A 22565-nucleotide genomic window follows, 5' to 3' on the forward strand; every position below is an offset into this window, starting at 1 on the left:
GGGTCTCGCTTTTGAGTTGAAAGGAGTTTTAGCAGATTTTGTAAGCTTATTTAGTACTCATAGTAGCCATTATTACTACTTCAGCTCTCCTAGGCATCTACCCAGCTTTGCAGATTTCATTCATACTTTATTGTGTGATTGCTCAGATCTTTCAGTTTGTTTGGGTTTAGGGCGACTTGAAATTATTTATCTTAGCATAAAATGTATGCCCTAATGACAATTGAGCAGCAGTTAACACTAGTAACAAGACGCCTTAAAGACCATATGAACAACTCTGTATAATCACATCCACAAACACAAAAATTCTTCTCTAGCACAACAAAATCTCAATTTATTTCATCAAATTTAAAAAACATAAAAAATGTGAAAAGTCCCAACAGCTCCTGCATTTCAGATGATGCAGTATGCCCTTAGTCATAGCAAATGTCTGGAAAATGAAGCAAAAATGTCAATTGTTTCCAATTTGCAGGCATTAGCTAGGACTAAGGACAGACCGCTGTGTCTGAAACAGGTAAGTGTCGGGGCTTTTTGCATTTTTCAAGTTTTTAATTTTGATGGAATAAATTTTGGTATTTTTATCAAAATGTGTGCTGGAGAAGAGGTTGTGGTTAGTAATCTGTTTTGCTGTGTTTGCTGGCCACAGTCTAGTGTAACCTAGCAGCACTACGTAAAGCCATGCATTCCCTCTCTGGCATGTCAGCAGGGGGAGAGCTGCCGAACATTCAAAGTATTTTTCCTTTTGATACCTCAAGTGGAATTTTTTTTTCTCCTTTCTGATCCACTTTTCTTTAACCTCCTCGTATTGAGAATCCCGTTTTCTTCTCAATCAAACAGAGGATAAGAAGATTATCCTCTGTTTGTTTGAGAAGAAAACGGGATTCTTAGTACAAATTCTCCGGTGAAAAAAAATCACATTAATTTCAGATTCAAACCAGGATTGTCAATAAAATTTCCATCCCGTTGCTGGCTTTTCTTTTAGTCACCTCCCTGCACTATTTCCGGAAGCTGCCCTTTTCCTCTAACATGGAATTAATGCTTATTTGCATCATTAAAAGCCATGCCGAAAGCTGCTGTGCGCTTTCCCTTCTCCTTACTGGCTCATAAATTTTATGTGACTGGCATTTCCCACCTTAAGCTTTTTCCACTTGGATAGTTCTAATTCAGAGGCCCAGGATACATCTAATAAACCTACTGCTTTGTGCCCTTCCTGAATGCTTCCTACAGACTTTTCTAGGATTTAACTGCTTTGTATTTTATTCTAGTTGGGGTATATAGTCAAATAATGTCAATTATTGTTAAAAGCTATGGACAATTTTTTTCTCATTGCAATTTACTAATTGTGGGTGGTCATTTTTTCACTTGGTCTTCATCAAAAATTTTCAAGAGTTTGTGTTCTACAGCCTTCACTTTCAGTGTATCTGCAGAGCATTTCTATATGCTTTAGGCCTCTTGCGTTTACGTTCCGTTTTTTTGCGTACCGTATACTAAACCATTCATTTCAATGGTTCCGCAAAAAAAAAAAAAACTGAATGTACACCGTATTTCCGTTGTTCCGTTCAAAGATAGAACATGTCCTATTATTGTCCGCATAACGGACAAGGATAGTGCTGTTCTATTAGGGGCCAGATGATCCGTTCCACAAAAAACGGAATGAACACGGATGTCATCCGTATTTTTTGTAGGCCTTTACAGTGATGGCTGCTCTGTGGCTTGATCACCGGGCCCTTCTCTCTGAATTCGTGACAGGTCATATACACTCATTTAAAGAGGACCTGTCACCACTGCTGACAGGCCTGGTTTTATAGCTTCATGCATTCCACATATAGTAACAATTCTGGAGCATCTATTCTTATGGCTCTATGTTGTGCCATTCCATTATTATTTCTACTAGAAGTTATGAATGTATTGCTAGCAGTCTGCAGTAAGGGTACAGAGGGGAGGTAACCAGTTGGGGGTGTACCTGCACAGTCTGAAAATAGCAGCACTGATTGGATAGAGTGAGTCTGAGCAGGTACACCCCCCCAAACTGGTTACCACCCCTCTGTACCATTACTGCAGACTGCTAGCAATTCATTTATAACTTCTAGTAGAAATAATAAAGGAATGATACAACATAGAGCCATAAGGATAGATGCTCCAGAATTGTTACTACATGGGGAATGCATGAAGCTATTAAGATAGGCAGGTCAGGAGGGAAGACATGTCTTCTTTAAACCATATTCTTATCAGTTTGATAAGAATTTAGCTATCATTGTTTGAGTTGCCAGGAGTTTAGAGATAAGGGCCCTGTAAAATCAAGCCACAAGAGCAGCTCCCTGACTGATTCAATCTAAAACCAATCGGATACGCTGAAAGTGAAGGTTTTAATATGAAAACTGTTGAACACTTTTTATAAAGACCCATTGAAAAAATTTACTTAAAATGAGTAAAATAAAATGATAAAATAATTGCCCTCAAAGGTCTCAATAGCCTTTAAAGTGTCATTAGAATAATGTTACTTCTTTTATAATATAGACCATATTAATAGAAGAATGTATTTCTTTTTTTAAGAATTTCTTTTGTGTTACAACGAATAGGGAAAATAACTGAAATACATAATCTGAATTTTTATGGATCGGTAACTCATTCATCACAATGAAAAAAAAAAATATATAAAAAGCAGCTCATCAACTCATTAAATTTTTGTTAGCGAATCCTGCAGACAGCCTGATGTTGGAAACCTGGTTAGGTCAGGCTGGGTTTTAATTACACAATCCTATAAGTGGCGCCATAGATGTCTTGGAGCAGCTTATTCCACCGTACTTCCTGGTCTATGATTACAGCATACATTTGGCTAACCAAAATCTGTATGACAATGGGGGGGAGTTGTAGTAATGGGGCAGATTAATCAATGTTTTTATGTTGTAAAAAAAGTCTCACATTTTGGTGCACTGCTTATTTGTGCTACAGTTTTGCACTTCTCGACACTTTTTAAAAGGGTGAAAATGTAATGATAATATATGTGATTACATTATTAGAGCGCAAAGGATAAGTGTATTGGGGACAACTGTGCAATTGAAAGGAGGCTCTTGTACCCTGCTGGGTTGCCTCTAGCCTGGATACAAGATGAAATACTGGCAGAGGCATACAAGTATCTTATGTTATCTTGCGGCACATTTGCCCACAGATGTTGCATCTGGGCCTGTAGATCCTTCACACTCGTAAGTTGCCGAAGCTGGCGTTCCATCTGCTCTCCTAAATGATGGATTGGCAATAAATCTGGTTTGAAACCCTTGCTGTATGTGGGCGACCACTATCCTGCTGAACAATGCCATGTGGAAGCCCTGCCATGAGAGGCAGCACTTGTGGCTGCAGGATGTCCTGCACATATCGCTGAGCGGTCAGTGTCCCCCATATCACTACTAGGGGGGACCGACTGTCATATTCAATGGCTCCCTAGATCATCACACCAGCAGTTGGGGCTCCACAGCAAAGGCAGGATTAAAGAGCTCACCACGTGGCCTCCATACTTGAATCAGGACATCATGTGATCCCAACCAGAGCCTAAATTCATTGCCAGTCCAGGTTTCTTGTTCACGACACCACCACGACAGCAGTGTGTAATGAAGGTGCCACATGTGTCTGGATGGTGGACAGTGAAACTATGGGAGCTGTTTGTTGGTCTGCGTATCAAACAATCCTCTCTACTGGTGGTCTGTGTAGCCGTCTGGGGGAATGTTTGCTGTGTGTGTGCTTGCCCTCACGTAACCAACAGCTAGGTCAGAACAGCCTAAATAGCGGGCAATTTGTTAAAACAACTATCCTACTTCTTAGTGCAATGATGCTCCCCCTGTCAAAGTCTGTCAGCGTGGCAAAATGTCTTTACGTGTGTTACAAAGGCATTTCGAGCACCAGGATATACACTACCCAAAAGTAACCTCTGAGAGCCTTTTTACAAAGCAGCAGTGGAAACACTTTTATGCCTTTTTGTGGCAAGACCCAATGTCTGCATCTGTAATCATTTTCATATCTGCCTGAGATATAACTGCATGCTGAGTTTTGCAGCAATTTAACATTTCTATCTGGGTGCGTCATTTTATTTTATTTATTGTCAGCGATTTGTATGTGTGTATAATTATTATTATTATTATTATTATTATTTGTCAGCGATTTGTATGTGTGTATTATTATTATTTATTGTCAGCAATTTGTATGTGTGTGTATTATTATTATTATTATTATTATTATTTATTGTCAGCGATTTGTATGTGTGTATAATTATTATTATTATTATTATTATTATTTGTCAGCTATTTGTATATTATTAATAATAATAATAATACACACAAATCGCTGACAAACAATAATAATAATTATACACATACAAATCGCTGACAATAAATATTATTATTATTATTATTTATTGTCAGCGATTTGTATGTGTATAATTATTTATTTTCAGCTTTTTGTAGGTGTGTATTATTATTATTATTATTATTATTATTATTATTATTATTACAATAAAAACTAAGTTGCTTAGTTTGTAGGACTAGCAACAAAAAGCACAGTCTCAGGCAGCTGAGGAAGCGCAAGGTTTAGGATTAAGCGATTTGTCAGTGTTGCTTGTGCTTCGGGCTTCTTCTGCTCCAGAAATCTGTCTAACTTGGTTAAGCAAACACTTAAGTGATCTGACATTTCATCTTGGAAATGCTGTTACTTAGCATTAACGACAATCTCCCTCAGACTTGTGGCACAGTTCTCTTATGAAGCGTTTTCTGTGTGGTCTGAGAAAAACGAGGCACAGCCAAATAGTTTGGGGCATTGTGTACTACAAAAAAACAAGTGGTTTACAGTGGTGGGCGTAGTTTAGATTGCATTATATAGTTACCTACTATAGTTACATTTTATGCTTTTGTGAGATACATTTGATTCAGTCACATAACACCGGGAACAGTTCTTGTGGGTCACATCTTACATTAAAGTAATGCAACTGTCAATAAGGCAGTTTGAAATAAGTGGGCACCGTTTGACCCTGCGTTATAACTGGCGTTATTATGTAGTACACAGGTAGTATTGCCACCATCTTCTCCTTCACAGCCCCTCGCAGAACTAGAATGAACTTGCTTCATTACTGCAAAGCTTTTGTGTGTGTTCAGATTGGATGTGACATCTGGGAAGGGACACAACAGCACTTTGCACGAATGGGCTTCAGGACCTGTTTTGGAGCATAATTAAAGTGTGTGCCTCCTGGGAATAGAGGAATAAAGACGCCCCAGGCCTCGCCATGAAATATATGACTTACTGCTAGACCAAGAGTGGGCTTGACAGTTACCAGAAGTTCGCAGCTGTAATAGCCCACCTACCTTCAGGAGAGTCATGTTCAGTGTTCTCACGACTCTCCTGGCCAGCTCCACATGACTCCTACAAAACCTGATCCCCTCAGCTTCCTAAAAGTCACCTCCACAGCCTCATATTTCAAGCCAAAGCCTTAATTCCTTCCCTGCTACAAAAAAAAAATACTTAAAAGAAGAGAAAAATCCTCGTATTAATATTGCCCATCTCAACTTTATTATATTTTAACCAGAGCATTCATTATGTGGAAGCTATTATCGAAAAATAAGGTGTATGAACCCTTGGACCAATGTCCTGATAATTCCTTCAGATCAGAGCAGCCAATTTTACACTCTGGAGTATTTTTTATTGCCATGAGACTTCTGTAAAAATCTGTGGTTCACCATAATGAAGTTTATAATAATTTGTGGTTACAAACCATTTTTCAACAGTTCAATTTTCAGAGAGCAAATCTCATTAAAGGGGTATTCCGGATGCACATAGTAGTATGTATGTTACAGAGTTTTACTATGCCAATGGCTCTGTAATATAATGTCATTACCAGTTTTGCTGCCTTTATCTGTAAAAAAATTGGCAGCCAGCCTTTTATTTATTCGAAGTTTCCCATGGTTACGACCTGTAGCTTTCTGTGCAGCATGGTCGAGCATGCTCAGTTGTTCTCTGCCAAGCTAATTCCATCACAAGCGGTGGGAGCGCTAATGTGGACGGGGGCTTGTGTTCATGTAGGGCACACAAACATATTTTTTTTCCGTGTCCTATTTTTTGTTGTCCGTATGTGGATGCATTCACTTCAATGGGGCAAAAAAACGGAAATGTATTCCGTGTCCGCATGGCTATTGCGCAAAGAAATAGAACATGTCCTATTACTGTCCACGTTGCGGACAAGGATCGCACTGTTGTACTAGCGGAGGGCTGTTCCGTGGAATGCACAGACCCGGTATCCGTGTCTGTGCATTGCATAGCACACATGCGGAACTACCTTCCTCTTTCCAGGCGATAATAGTGCTGTGCATCACAAGACTCTTCTGCCATCCAATCAGAAAGTCCATAAACACGCCCAAACAGAGCAGTAACGGTAAAGGATCATGGGCAATGTAGTCAGAATGTTTGTTTTCAGCTCATGTGATGTAAGGGAATGCACCATGACCGTAAGGCCCCTTGCACACCAGCGTTCCTCCCGCAGCGAGTCCGCATCGCAGCACCCGGCCTGACCTCCCAGCACTGACGGGATTCACATAGCATTATGCCAGTGTTATTCAATACATTCCAGAACTGTAAGGGTTACATAGCATCATAAATCAATATAATGCTATTTGACCCCCGGCAGTGCTGGGATGTCTGGCCAGGAGCTGCGATGCGGACTCGCTGCGGGAGGAATGCTCGTCTGCAAGGGGCCTAAGAGTGGATTACAGATCAAAATCGGAGAACAGTAGTAGAATAGGAAGTTGAAAGGGTTTTCTGAGACTTTACTACTGATGAGCTATCCTCCGGAAAGGGCATCCGAATCTGAACGGTGGTATCTGACCCTCATCGATCGGCTGTTTGAAAAGACACTCGCAGTAGCGCTGCGGCCTTCTCTCAGCTCACCAAGCACAGCGCCCTCCATCTGATAGTGACTGTTCTCTGTATCACAGCTCAACCCCATTCACCTCAATGGACTGAGTTGCACCTAGGCCATTTGACTTATGAACATGACGTCACATGGCCGAGGCTAAGCTGAGCGCCGGGTGTCGGACCCCCGCCGATCAAATACTGATGACCTATCCAGAGAATAGGTCATTAGTAGTGACCTCTCAGAAAACCTCTTTAATGCTGAACACCTGAAATCTGCTACTATATGGGTTAAGACTTTGAGACGTACGGCAGCACAACGGTGCAGCTTAAAAAAATAGCCTATACAACGAGAATACTCCTTTAAAGAGGACCTGTCGCCCAAAAATTGAATGCACTTTTGTGGGAAAAGATTTACTAAATCTTGTAATTTATACATTTATATCTCTGCTTTTTGGCAGCCCTGTGAAGAGCTATTGGTACAGGGAGGAGGTCCTACACACAATGCCATCAATCACTGATAACCTCCTCCCTCCTGTACCAATAGCCGTTCACAGGAAGTGGAAATAGCAGAAAATAAAATGTATAAATTACAGGTTTTAGTGAACCTTTTCGAACAAAAATTTATATATCGCTCTGCTCGGGCTCTCCTTGTCTACAATGTGGTGCTGTCAGATTGCATCGCATTTTTTGGTGACAGGTCCTCTTTATGGTCCCATCACTTCCCGAAAGTAGAGAAAGCTTGGCAAGCAATACAAGCTGGTATTTGGTTGGGTGTAGTCTGGTTGATTGTTGCCCCTTTAACAAAGACATTTTACATTTCTTTGCCGTTAATAATCAGCTGGAAACTTCTGTAAGTAGCTGCTTGTCCTGTTCTGATAAATTCTGGAAAGCTTTACATACATTTTTTTTTTAAGAAAATACAAAAGAGAGCAAATAATAAACTACACTGCTCAAAAAAATAAAGGGAACACTTAAACAACACAATGTAACTCCAAGTCAATCACACTTCTGTGAAATCAAACTGTCCACTTAGGAAGCAACACTGAGTGACAATCAATTTCACATGCTGTTGTGCAAATGGGATAGACAACAGGTGGAAATTAAAGGCAATTAGCAAGACACCCCCAATAAAGGAGTGGTTCTGCAGGTGGTAACCACAGACCACTTCTCAGTTCCTATGCTTCCTGGCTGATGTTTTGGTCACCTTTGAATGCTGGCGGTGCTTTCACTCTAGTGGTAGCATGAGACGGAGTCTACAACCCACACAAGTGGCTCAGGTAGTGCAGCTTATCCAGGATGGCACATCAATGCGAGCTGTGGCAAGGTTTGCTGTGTCTGTCAGCGTAGTGTCCAGAGCATGGAGGCGCTACCAGGAGACAGGCCAGTACATCAGGAGACGTGGAGGAGGCCGTAGGAGGGCAACAACCCAGCAGCAGGACCGCTACCTCCGCCTTTGTGCAAGGAGGAACAGGATGAGCACTGCCAGAGCCCTGCAAAATGACCTCCAGCAGGCAACAAATGTGCATGTGTCTGCTCAAACGGTCAGAAACAGACTCCATGAGGGTGATATGAGGGCCCGATGTCCACAGGTGGGGGTTGTGCTTACAGCCCAACACCGTGCAGGACGTTTGGCATTTGCCAGAGAACACCAAGATTGGCAAATTCGCCACTGGTGCCCTGTGCTCTTCACAGATGAAAGCAGGTTCACACTGAGCACATGTGACAGATGTTACAGAGTCTGGAGACGCCGTGGAGAACGTTCTGCTGCCTGCAACATCCTCCAGCATGACCGGTTTGGCATTGGGTCAGTAATGGTGTGGGGTGGCATTTCTTTGGAGGGCCGCACAGCCCTCCATGTGCTCGCCAGAGGTAGCCTGACTGCCATTAGGTACCGAGATGAGATCCTCAGACCCCTTGTGAGACCATATGCTGGTGCGGTTGGCCCTGGGTTCCTCCTAATGCAAGACAATGCTAGACCTCATGTGGCTGGAGTGTGTCAGCAGTTCCTGCAAGACGAAGGCATTGATGCTATGGACTGGCCCGCCTGTTCCCCAGACCTGAATAAAATTGAGCACATCTGGGACATCATGTCTTGCTCTATCCACCAACGTCACGTTGCACCACAGACTGTCCAGGAGTTGGCAGATGCTTTAGTCTAGGTCTGGGAGGAGATCCCTCAGGAGACCGTCCACCACCTCATCAGGAGCATGCACAGGCGTTGTAGGGAGGTCATACAGGCACGTGGAGGCCACACACACTACTGAGCCTCATTTTGATTTGTTTTAAGGACATTACATCAAAGTTGGATCAGCCTGTAGTGTGTTTTTCCACTTTAATTTTGAGTGTGACTCCAAATCCAGACCTCCATGGGTTAAAAAACTTGATTTCCATTTTTTTATTTTTGTGTGATTTTGTTGTCAGCACATTCAACTATGTAAAGAACAAAGTATTTCAGAAAAATATTTAATTAATTCAGATCTAGGATGTGTTATTTTTGTGTTCCCTTTATTTTTTTGAGCAGTGTATATGTCATGAGCTATTCAATAGTATGTGACCTAACCCAACGGTATGACTATAGACACTGCTAGTTCACAAATGTTCCATATGACAGACAATACTGAAATACTTTCCATGGTTGTTTGTTACTGTGTCAAGCCTTAAAAAGGTGGGAATTTTTTTTATTTTTATATTGTAACATGTATGTATATTTTAGTGATTTTTATTTTTTTATTTTTTCTGAATGAGCTCCTCGCACAAAGTAGAATCAGTATTTTAAATGAATCCCAGTCCTTCAATTAGTGCCACATCCAGTAAATGAAGGGCTGCCTGTTGGGCGAGTCCAGCGGAGAAGTCACTGGCTTAACTTAATATGCTCATATCCTGTCGTGTGATTGTTTGAAGGGGGTAAACGTGTGGCTTGGATTTCCTTGCAGGAATGTTTTCTGTGTGATCCAGGAAGAGGACGTGGTAAATCTCAGGTCTTATCACCTTGGGCTCTGCACAAGGCATTTGTTTCTCACATGTTCCCAAGTCAGCAGCGCGCTTGCAAAACAATTTATTTATTAGGTGCCAACATACGCCACAGCAGAGCATTCTGGGAGCATGAATGTACAATGTGGAGTTGTGTGGTATGAGCAGAGAATGTAAGATGGCAGAGGGAAGAGTAGCCATGTGCAGAGGTTTAGTGGTGGCTGGTCCTCCAGAACATATGTAAGGGTTCACCTCACTGGTGGATCTTTGAAAGGTTTTGTTTGCTTTGGGAAGGGAGGCTGCTCCGTTTGGTCACACCTCAGCTTCCTGCCTCCCAATGGGAGACCACAGATTGACACTTGTTCCCATTAGTGGCGAGCTGCCAAACTGTCAGTGGATTTGTTCCTGGATTTATGATGGTGAAACTTGATTTGGCTCCCCACATCATTTTCCTTTCAGTACTGTAATGCTAAGAATCTCTGGTTCTCCTGGTCTACGTCCTCTGGATCAGGACTTCCTTGTCACTTACATGATCCACCCATTCATCTGCCAAAAGAAATACAACCCCTGCTGTATCTGAATACTTTTGTAATTGTATTTAAAGGGTTTCTGTCACCCCATTAAACCGTTTTTTTTTTTTTTTCCTTTACTAATAATCCCTATAGTGCGATCTCATGATACATGAGCAAATTAATCATTTTGGTTCAGTAGAATTTGCTAAAAATCGATTTTTAAAATATGCTAATTACCTTGCTACCAGCAAGTAGGCCGGCTACTTGCTGGTAGCAGCCGCATCCTCCGATGGTAATGACGCCCCCTCGGCATGCTGATTGACAGGGCCAGGGAAGGGAATCGTTCTCTGCTGGCGCTGTTAGAATTTGAAATCTCGCGCCTGCGCCGTACCTGTCTTCAATCGGCGCAGGCGCACTGAGAGGCGGCCGCTCTCTCGACCGCTCCATCCTCAATGCGCCTGCGTCGATGACGTCATCAAGTACACCCGGAAGAGATTTATTATTAATAATCGTTGGTGGTATAGTGTTAATAACTGTCATTTTTATAAAATTATTTATTCCCATTTCGTTGGTGGTTTTTGTGGCAGCATGCTTATTATGTACATACTTACCTGATTCGAGCATCCAGCGACGTCACCAGACTCTCCGCCTCCTTCCAGCGATGCCGGCGTCTTCTCTTCCGGGTGTACTTGATGACGTCATCGACGCAGGCGCATTGAGGATGGAGCGGTCGAGCAAGCGGCCGCCTCTCAGTGCGCCTGCGCCGATTGAAGACAGGTACGGGGCAGGCGCGAGATTTCAAATTCTAACAGCGCCAGCAGAGAACGATTCCCTTCCCTGGCCCTGTCAATCAGCATGCCGAGGGGGCGTCATTACCATCGGAGGATGCGGCTGCTACCAGCAAGTAGCCGCCCTACTTGCTGGTAGCAAGGTAATTTGCATATTTTAAAAATCGATTTTTAGCAAATTCTACTGAACCAAAATGATTATTTGCTTATGTATCATGAGATCGCACTATAGGGATTATTAGTAAAGAAAAAAAAAAAAAAAACGGTTGAATGGGGTGACAGAAACCCTTTAATAAAAAAAATTGTTGTTCAATAAAATATCTGTATAGCGCCACCTGATTGTGTTTTTTTTTTTTCTTCTTCTTCTCTGTCCACCTCACTGAGGTGGTCGTACATGTTCAGTTCCATCCTTCAACTGCCATCAGCCCTATACTTTGCTAGAAGCTGTGACAGTTATAGGTAGAGAGATGTAGCAAATTTTTTTTTTTTTTTTTTAAACTTCCAGTCCCTTCACTGCAGTGTCCCGTAACATTTTTACTATTTTCCCCTCTATAAATTATCTCCTACATTACCCCCCCCCCCCCTTTCCTGAACTTTTGGTTTAGAGGCAGGACTTCATGGCATCTCGGCCTTCTTCTCCCTCTCTTGCCCTTCTGCCGTGTCCTCCCTAATACACACCCCATTAATGTTTTGGATCTGCCTTCTGAATCAAGATCCTGTGTGTGGTTGCTCCAGCATACTCCATACCATCCCACTCCGGTTGCCTCCCAGTACAGAAATCACATGACCACTAGGGGCAGTCACAGGATGTCAGTACAGCCCCTTTTAGATGATGTGACAATCTGACCTAAACGGGAGTTGCAGCCTGTGGCCCTTTTAGTCAAGTGATAAGGGGGTCGTGTGGTCACGCCACAGAAAGAAGCAGCGCAACGTCTGATGTCAACTGAGCTCAATGTGTAGTGGCCGAATGGGGGATCCTGGCTGGTGACGTTCTATGCGTGAGTTTTATACCTTATACCGTTTTAAATATATAAAGGAGGATATTTGTGTCCCTGGATAACGCCTTTAAATAAATCTAGCAGAGCAATGAATGGTGGTAGAAAGCGATTGTCATAATATATGATGTCTGATTTTCATGCATTATGGGATAACCCCTTTAAGACACTTAGCTAGTGTAATCTTTTTTCATACTCCTGTCTATTAAAATGCATAAGAAGTACAGAAGGTGTAGCCTTCAGCATTTTAATGCACACTGGGCCCAAGAGACCCCATTAATTCTTAAATTGGAGCAGATTTATCCTGGAGGCTCGGTGCTAGATGGTAAAAATAGTTTCCTGTGGGCAGATAAAAGTAAACCTTTTTGCTCTCGTTCACTTGAACGACTTTAGTTTGGTTCCAGTTAATCACCCCAAAAACCTCAACCCCCCCTTTTGTCGTAGTCCCCTAAATTCACTAAATCAAAACCGCTCATGTGAGTGCTCTTCTAGTTGTTACCCAGGGTGTGTTAACCCCTGTATCATCTGGGACATCCCAGCCTTACTTACTCCAAGGTCTATTGACCGCTGCTCTCACTCTTTGTATATGATTTGCTCGGACTTGTACTTTACAGTCAGTCATTTCTTTTAGTCTAATGATGTTTAGAAGGCATCTGTCAGCAGATTTGTGCCGATGAAACTGGCTGACCTGTTACATGTGCACTTGGCAGCTGAAGGCATCCATGTTGGTGTGCCCACATTACTGAGAAGAATGATGTTTTAATAGATGCAAATGAGCCTCTAGGAGCAACGGGGGCGTTGCCGTTACACCTAGAGATTCAGCTCTCTCTCTGCAACTGCCGCGCCCTCGGTCTTGTCAAAGTGAAGAGTGTGCGGCAGTGGCAGAGAGAGCAGAGCCATCAGGAGTAATGACAACGCCCCCGTTGCTCCTAGAGGCTCATTTGCATATATTAAAGCATCATTTTTCTCAGCAATGCGGGCACATATGAACATGGGACTAACACAGATGCCTTCAGCTGCCAAGGGCACGTGTAACAGGTCAACCAGTTTCATCGGTACAAATCTGCTGACAGATGCCCTTTTAAGGGTCCATTCACACATCCGTGTGTTTTGCGGATCTGCAAAACACGGACATCGGCAATGTGCGTTTCGCATTTTGCGGACCGCAAATCGCCGGCACTAATAGAATATGCCTATTCTTGTCCGCAAATTGCAGACAAGAATAGGGAATGTTCAAATTTTTTTGGGGACCGAAAAGCGGACCTGGAAGTGCGGGTCCGGATCTGTGCGGCCCCATAGAGATGAATGGGTCCACAATTCCGTTCCGCAAAATGCAGAGCGGAATTGCGGATGTGTGAATGGAGCCTAAAGGTTGCTATTTGGGAAATATCTGGATATTCTCTATGGCAGACTCTCTCTTAAGGACCTAGGGAGGAACTAAGTGCACAGTTGGTCCTAATTTTTATGTGTATCATTTTTTTTCCTTTGCACACATGATATCTGCTAAATGGCTCAGCCTATATCTCTTCTGCCGTACTGTACAAGCCTCTTACCAGTGTGAACAAGCTAAGCTACAGTGTAAAGCATTGTGGACAGAGCAGTAGCTGTTTGGGTTTGACAAGAATTGGGATCTGATTGTCAGCCTGTAGTCGCAGATCATTTCCCTAATGGTTAAAAGCTAAACATTTAAGTACCCAACACAAGAAAATTTAAGGTTGAAGTGTTAGATATTTTTTTTATCCAGCATGCGTTTTACATTTGCGTGGTCTTTTCCCAGTCTTGTCAAGGAACCTCCGTTTCAGATTTTAAAGTATTTTCTCTCTTCGCTCCACAGGTGTTCTGTACTCGCCTGTAGTGCCTATGTTGCCTTGGCTTTAGGCGATAACCTTATGGCCCTAAACCATGCAGAAAAACTCCTTCAGCAGCCCAGATTGTCGGGATCTTTGAAGTAAGTTTGTTCCGTATGATCCATATTTTTATCACTTCACACAATTCGTTACCTTCCTAATATCCCCACATTCTGAAATTACAGCATTGATATCCATAGACAGGACCACCATTTTTGGTAAATGATCTTAGACTTTTGGCTATGATCCTTAACAAAAAAAAGTTCTGCAATCATATTTTATTTTTTTCTTCAAAGGATGAGTATTGTCTAATTACTAAAGTTGCTAAACCTAGGTGGGAAAAAAAGTCAGTTTTCATGTCTATTTGCTGACTTCCATTTTTACAGATGTGATGAGATGCTGTACATTTGCCGTATAGTCTTGCTTCAGAAATCCACTCCACCGTGTACAGCAGGTCATCTGTGACATGACGTGCCAGTTATGGGGCTGGAGCCACTTTTCCTTGCAAACGAGCATGCATGGTTTAAGCAGTAGTCTGCTCCTTTTAAGTATTTAAAGCTTTTACTTTAATTCATGCACACGAACATATTTTCTTTCCGTGTTCGTTTTTTTTTTGTGGACTGTATGCTGAACCATTCATTTCAATGGGTCCGCAAAAAAAAAAAACAGAAGTTACTCCGTGTGCATTCCATTTCCATATGTCCGTATTTCCGTTCCGTAAAAGAATAGAACATGTCCTATTATTGTCCGCAGGCAAGGATAGTGCTGTTCTATTAGGGGCCAGCTGTTCCGTTCCTCAAGATACGGAATGCATACGGACATGATCCGTATCTTTTTTTTGCGGATCTGTTTTTTGCGGACCGCAAAATACATACGGTCGTGTGCATGAGGCCTAACATTTCTTGGGGATTTGAAACATTTGCCACGGCAAAAATGCACTAGAGAAAGCAGAAATGATGGCACAGGTAGGGGTCAGAGCTTAGAGCATGGAGCCTTCGTTACATGCTGGTTTTTGTAGTTTTTTGTGTTTAAAAAAAAAAAAACTTTAACCTGCAGAGTGTCTGTAAAGAAAAAAAGCATCTTTTTTTTTTTTTTTATCAACGCCAAATCGGTCCAAATCAGTGGGCCACTTGAGTCACAGGCTGAGGTCATTGTCCTGAAATCACCATAGCCTAATGAAATCTTAAAGGGGCTTTCAGAGTGTTTAACACTGATGACCTATCCTCAGGATGGGTCATCAGTATCTGATCGTGGGGGGCTGACACCCAGGATCCCCGCTGGTCTGCTTCATGAAGAGCACAGTGCCGTCCATTGTATAGCGGCTGTGCTTGGTGTTGCAGCTCAGGCCCATTCACTTGAATATGATTGAGGTTTGCCTATGCCATGTGACTGATTAACGTGACGTCACTGAAGCGCTGCAGTCTCTTCAAACATCTGATCGACAGGGGTGCTCAGAGTTGGACCGCCACAGATCACATACTGATGAACTATCCTGAAGATAGGTCATCAGTATTAGGCCTCCAGCACACGGATGTATCAATTTTTATGGTTCGCAGATCCGCAAAACACGGATCCCAACTGTGGGCATGCCGCCATTTTTTTTATTCCTGCAGAAATTTCCTAACCTTCTCCTCAAAATGGACAAGAATAGGACATGTTCTATTTTTTTGCGGGGCCGTGGAACAGATAGGTGTGCTGTTTGAGATGAATGGGTCTGCATCCAATCTGCAAAAAAATGCGGATCAGATGCGGACCAAAACTACTTCTGTGTGCATGAGCCCTTAAACACTCGGAAACCCCTTTAAACCCAGAACCAGTGTTGAGTGATGTACAATACAGTCACTTATCTTAATGGAAATGGTCTCTGCGCCCCCACACCAAATCCATGTAGTTTTAAGTCCGGCAAACACAATCACATTGTGGTTCAATATTTCCTTATAGACACTTTGATTTATTTGTGTTGGAGACAAGCCGTGTGTAGAAATATTATTTTCTGTGAAGCCGTTATCCGAAATAAGGCCATACATGCCAGAATGCTCAGTTACTGAACGAGCTAAAGAAATCAAGGGGGGGGGGGGAGGGTGTCAAGAGCTCGGGAAAGAGCGAACCCTCAAGTGTGAAGTGTTGAACCATAACTGGTAATTTCTTCACTTCTTTTTATGACTGTCCCACAGTGACAGCTTTGTTACCAAGTGATTGGGTTGTGGAATCTGTGCATTACTGTATTCGGCGGCACTGCAGTCTCGGGTGCATTCATAGGTGAAGACTTGCTCATTTTATTAATAGAGTTCTTGCAGTAAACGTTTCAACCCATTTACACTCTGTGCTAGCTGAGCAAACGTGTTGCCTTGCTTTGGTAATATAATCTCAGTTTAAACAGTCCCTAAGGGAAGCTATTGGGGACTACTTCCTACGCAGTTGGTTTACATCTGTTAGGGAAGGTACCTGTGCAAAGCTCGTACACTGATTTCTGTGCACGTACCTCCTCCAGACAGCTCTTCGGTCTCCCTTTTAAAGGGAGTCTATAAGCAGGTTTGACCATGGTAAACGGATGATGGCACTAGCTAGGGGCTGGATAGATCAATACAGACAGCTTTTAGTATCAGAAGTAGTGAGATAATGAATTTTTATTCTGCCAGATTCTACTGCAAGTTCCCAGCAGGATGCGCTTCACTGTGAAGTTCACTTGGCCCTCCTTTTGTAGCCGTTCTCTGGCGAGAGGACTTCACTTTGAAGCTCTGCCGCCTGGGCACTTGCAAGAGCACAATCTGGGAGCATAACATTTCACAGACATACTACCTTTTATAATAAAAGCTATGCAAAAGTTACCTTTATACAGCTACCCCAGGCCCAACCTAGTCTGTTGTTTAAAACTGCTGACAGATTCCCTATAATTTTGCTCGCCCCAAAAGTCGCTCTGCAGCCCTTGCTGAAGGCTTGGTCTCCAGTGTCTGCTCTTGATGACCTTTTTCTCAGCATACCATTTATTACGTAGAAAAGCAAAACGTGTATTCTGTTGCAGAAAATGTAATTGGCTAGTTGCAACAGGAAGAAACGCCATTCTTGTGAATGGACACACATTTCCACATGTTCTCATGCTGTTGGAAATGGTGGTAGAAGCTGGCTGATGGGTTTTTTTTTGGACAGAATTGTGTGGAAAATGACATTAAAAAAACGTTAAACAGTTGACTGCTGAACTCTGAGGAATTAAAAACCTTGTAACCATGTGAAACATATGTCATGAGTAAGACTTTTCCAGTCTAATGAAAACCACCAATGTGAAGTTAGAGAAAAGGAGAACCTATAGCTGTGACATCAGACAAATTTATGTGTCCTAACCAGAAGCCATATGGTCTGCTAGACACATTCCCCGCCCAACTAAGAATGCAGCTTAAAAAAAAAAATCAAAAAGCCTTAGAAACCAAAGCGGGCCTCACTGCTCTAGTGTCAAAGCCATGAATTTGGCGACGATCGGAAGGGGAAGGAGGAAAGTGGAAGAGACATTCCAAAAATGCTTTCAAGTAAGCCACGGCCTCCTGCATAGTTCTTCTGATCTTAGCTTGTCTGTAAAGAGACTTCTTGGGTTAAGTTTATGTTCTAATTTTTTATTCCTTCTCAACTTATTTTTATGTGAGGATTAACGCAAAATAATTGTGACATGTTTAAATGTCCCTATGTATTTTAATACGGGTGCTTTCTGTCATGGACATAAATATAGAAAATTCTATAGAAATGGGATCTGTCTGACCTCTGTGACACTAAAGGAGGTGAAGGTCAGCACTTTGGTTACATTTGGTGTCCCTACAATGTGGAGCTAAAGTTTTGCGACTAGTTTTAGGACCGGCTTCTGACTTCTATTCTCTGTTCTACCCTTTACATGGCAGGTTCTTGGGGCATTTGTACGCGGCTGAAGCACTTATCTCTCTGGACAGGATCTCAGATGCCATCACTCATTTGAACCCGGAGAATGTCACAGATGTGTCCCTTGGGGTTTCGTCGAATGAACAGGAGCAAGGTTAATGAAACCACACTTAAGGAAGATCATGCTTTTATCTGCCTCTCTGATGGGAGCAGTAATGCACACACGTGCTCATTCACATATACATTTCCAACCCCACTGCTTCATAATTTATTGGCACAGTATGTTCAGACAGCCCGTGAATACTTAATGCATTGACTCATTTATTTGTGTCCTAACCTTTTCAGTGTTTCTGCTCATTATGTACTCTGCTTGGAGAACACTGCAGATTAATTGGCCCTGTTTGTGTGGCGTTGCGGCATGATGTACAGCTATACTGCAGGGAACGGAGGTGGGCGAGCACCTGAGGGTCTGCTTACTTGGCCTATGATTATCATCCACTCAACCTCGACAATTACAATTCTCTTTGTTTATGGGTATCCAAACCTCTTAGTTTTTATCTCATTTGATAAATTCTGGCGAATATGATGTAAAATAATTGTTGATTTTAGTGGAGATAATATTTGTCTGCTTTCAGCATGCTATTAAAGAGGAGGGATTGTATTCAATGAGGTGATCTAGTTTATATGTCCTTTTAGGGAATATTCTCTATTATTTCTATTCTTTGCTCACTCTTTCCGCTGTAATCTGTTACTGTGACCCTCGCTTATTCTGTACTTTGGTAGGGCTGCTGGGGGTTCCCATTTTTACACTTAGCCCCTTGCCTAGTCTCTATGCTTGTTGGCCCCTGTCAGAATGGATACCACTACAAAGACGCATGCAAACACTGGAAACATGGATTACTCTGAACTGCATTACTGCTATACTTACTAGCTTTGAAGCTCTGTGCGCACACTGTTGATCTAAATTGTGTCGGGCCCATCTACCAACGGCAAGGTGGCTTCTATAGATGGTAACACTATCAGAATTGCTTCTCCTAGGCGTAAAGCCTGCAGAATTCAGGACAGTGTAAGATTGAGCTATAGTATACTCTATTTAAAAGTCTGTGAAAATCATTAGCTGCAGTGGTGACCACTACAGCCAGTGATTGCATCAGATTCATGTTGAGGAGGAACTGGGAAATGTTGGAGGATGAGGGATCAGTGAGATGTTTACTTTTTGCACCACTATCTGCGAATTTGCCCTGCTGACGCCAGTTCTAAAATGGTGGCGGGGAAGAGGACAGGCCGGCAGCTCAGAAGCTGTCTTACATTTAGAACTGGCACTGGATGCGCCAAAGTTATGAAGAGGCCTGCGCCTCTTCATAACTTCAGCGGATCCACCGCCAGTTTAGCGCTTTATTAAGACCAGCATCTAAAACACCAGTCTTAATAAATATCCCCCTAAGTGGTTGCGGTACCTGTATTATTTCTACAGACTTTATCTAATTTGCCTATCTGAGTATACTTTGTTAGCCTAACCAAATATTGTTTTTATTGTTTTTCAGCATCCGATAAAGGAGAAAATGAACCTATGGAATCTGGTAAGTATCTTTGGTCAAGTATACTAAGCTGTAATAAATGGACACAGTGATAGTGTACCAACCCCTCTCAATAATTAGAAGCATATGAAGTTGTATCAATGCCTATGAAAGACTACAATACCGCAAAGTAGCCATTCAAACACACATGCATAAAGCATCCAACTCCAATGGAATGACCGTGATGGTCAAAACCTCTCACAAGTGATAAATTATTAGAAATTGGGATGTTATGTGATAATTTCACAAAACCAAAAGAATGGTGTTGTAAAATGTGTTAGCATTTACGTAGATTTATAACTATGTAGTTATAAGCAGCTAATGCTAGAATGGTGGTTGTGCACCGCCCTCTCCATTGAAGCCTGTGGGAGTTACAGAAGATAGTATCATGTTATGTGCAGTAGACTCCTGGTAAATAAGTCATCCATATAACCTCATATAGTACATAGTAATATAAATGTACAGGGTGGGCCATTTATATGGATACACCTTAATAAAATGGGAATGGTTGGTGATATTAACTTCCTGTTTGTGGCACATTAGTATATGTGAGGGGGGGAAACTTTTCAAGATGGGTGGTGACCATGGCGGCCATTTTGAAGTCAGCCATTTTGAATCCAACTTTTGTTTTTTCAATAGGAAGAGGGTCATTTGACACATGAAACTTATTGGGAATTTCACAAGGAAAACAACGGGGTGCTTGGTTTTAACGTAACTTTATTCTTTCATGAGTTATTTACAAGTTTCTGACCACTTACAAAATGTGTTCAATGTGCTGCCCATTGTGTTGGATTGTCAATGCAACCCTCTTCTCCCACTCTTCACACACTGATAGCAACACCGCAGGAGAAATGCTAGCACAGGCTTCCAGTATCCGTAGTTTCAGGTGCTGCACATCTCGTATCATCTGAAGGCAATCGTCTATGCTGTGAAGATACGAGATGTGCAGCACCTGAAACTATGGATACTGGGAGCCTGTGCTAGCATTTCTCCTGAGGTTTTGCTATCAGTGTGTGAAAAGTGGGAGAAGAGGGTTGCATTGACAATCCAACACAATGGGAAGCACATTGAACACATTTTATAATTGGTCAGAAACTTGTAAATAACTCATTAAAGAATAAAGTTACGTTAAAACCAAGCACACCATTGTTTTTCTTGTGAAATTCCCAATAAGTTTCATGTGTCAAATGACCCTCTTCCTATTGAAAAAACAAAAGTTGGATTCAAAATGGCCGACTTCAAAATGGCCGCCATGGTCACCACCCATCTTGAAAAGTTTCCCCCCTCACATATACTAATGTGCCACAAACAGGAAGTTAATATCACCAACCATTCCCATTTTATTGACAGTCTCCCATGCAAGTAAAATGTATTGATAACTGTAATACATGCAGTGGCAGCTTAAGTAGACGAAAAACCCTGGGCTGTTCCCAAAGCTGGTCTGAGGTGCACCACATCTATTAAGATGTGCATGACTGACAGGAGCTAGAGTAGATGTCCAGTGTACGGTGTGCCATGTTGGTGATTGCCAAGTCCACTCGTCACCACAAGTATGCTTATCATGCTGATGGTGTGGGCGCAGCTACTGTGCAGTAGGAAGTCTTATCTACAAAGGGAGAGTTGATGGGGAACACCCATTTGATTGCATCATAGGGAAAATTCTGTGATGCGATTGGGGCCCATATCTTGTATGAGCAGACAGTCTAGAATCCATTATAGAACCTCAGGGCTGTCTGGGTATATTCCCTGTTATAGCATACCTAGATATGCCCCAACAGCTGCCTGTGTGCTACGAGTATCAGGTTTATGTATTGCCAGTACATTATCATATCAAAATCAAAGGTCCACCTATGGGGTAAAAAAAGGTAAATTAAATCAAAACACACAAACCCATTTCTGTCTAATGATAAATACTAAACATTGTTGAACCCAAGTCATTATTCACATCCCCAAGGCAATAATTGGCTGGTCATCTATGTTTTGAACCTGAATAAAGCAGATCTGTCCACTCTCATATCCTTATTGCTGTTCAGCTTTTCACCCTGCAAACCATCAATAATCTTTCCATAACTTTTGTTCTGTGCTCATCCCTTTACTGTATTTTATTGTTTTAGTGGGAAAGCAAATGCCCCAGTGCTACCCAAGTTCAGTCACTTCAGCTAGGACCATGATGCTGTTTAACCTCGGGAGCGCATACTGTTTACGCAGCGAATATGATAAAGCAAGAAAGTGTCTTCACCAGGTAGTACATCACCTTTAACTCTACCTCTGATAATGCGCAAGAGTAAATGCAGAAAAAAATGATACGCTTCTTTTAGACTTGTGTTAGGAGTGCTGGATGGGCACAATCATTTGAGAACCTCGGTAAGTTGTCCGCCACTGTTCCAAAATCAGTAGACTTTAGATACCAGTTATACCAGTCTAGGAACCAGTACTGTATTTTATTATCCAATGCAAACTCCCAATACATATTTAAAGCGGCTCTGTCACCAGGATCAACCCTATTAAACCAGACATACCGCTTGGTAGGACTCATCATGCTGATTAAAACGATACCTTTGTTTTGTCTGTATGCTAAACAGATATAGAGAAATCAGTTTTTTTTTATTCATATGCACATTATATGTACAAGCACCAGGAGGCAGGGCTGAATCCTTTGAGCACTGCTTTGTAGCACCCCCTGTGCTCTGCACCCCCACCCTTCATTGATAGGGCTAGACATGCTGAGGGCAGAGCTGTGTCCTAGCATCTATATATCATATACTCTATGTACTGTAGGTTCGCCACACTGAGATCTGCTCAGAAAGATAATATACATATTACTACTTTATTCACAGGCACAATATAGGATTATGAAGACACCAGTAATATGTATTATCTTATAAGCACAGAAAAAGCATGCATCTCCATGTGGTAATGGTGTAGCTTGGTGAAAAGTGTATCATTTTGCTTGTAGAGATCTCAGGTTTGAATATTAGGAAAGACTTCCAGTTTTTTTTTTCTTCCACATTTAACAGTCTATATTCTCTTCATATTAAGAATAATGTTTTTAGGCTTAAAAAGCTAATAAATATTGTTGATTTCTTTATAATCCTATATTGTGCCTGTGAATAAACCAGTAATAATTTTC

General features: G+C 42.0%; 1 protein-coding gene and 1 long non-coding RNA gene across 3 annotated transcripts in view; one reads left to right on the top strand and one right to left on the bottom strand.

Annotated features, from left to right (window-relative positions):
• The window catches only part of LOC121002090, a 432454-nt gene that overhangs the window by 195888 nt on the left and 214001 nt on the right, over nt 1-22565 (bottom strand). The window lies entirely within an intron of this gene.
• Nucleotides 1-22565, top strand: part of CNOT10 (CCR4-NOT transcription complex subunit 10) — a 79169-nt gene that overhangs the window by 49959 nt on the left and 6645 nt on the right. For both annotated transcript variants that reach the window (XM_040433391.1, XM_040433392.1), the window contains 4 exons: nt 13985-14098; nt 17882-18012; nt 19403-19438; nt 21550-21677. In XM_040433391.1, coding sequence (XP_040289325.1) covers nt 13985-14098; nt 17882-18012; nt 19403-19438; nt 21550-21677 — 409 coding nt within the window. The remainder of the gene's footprint in view (nt 1-13984; nt 14099-17881; nt 18013-19402; nt 19439-21549; nt 21678-22565) is intronic.

The sequence above is a fragment of the Bufo bufo genome, chromosome 5 (assembly GCF_905171765.1).
Source record: "Bufo bufo chromosome 5, aBufBuf1.1, whole genome shotgun sequence".
In the NCBI taxonomy this organism is placed as follows: Eukaryota; Metazoa; Chordata; class Amphibia; order Anura; family Bufonidae; genus Bufo; species Bufo bufo.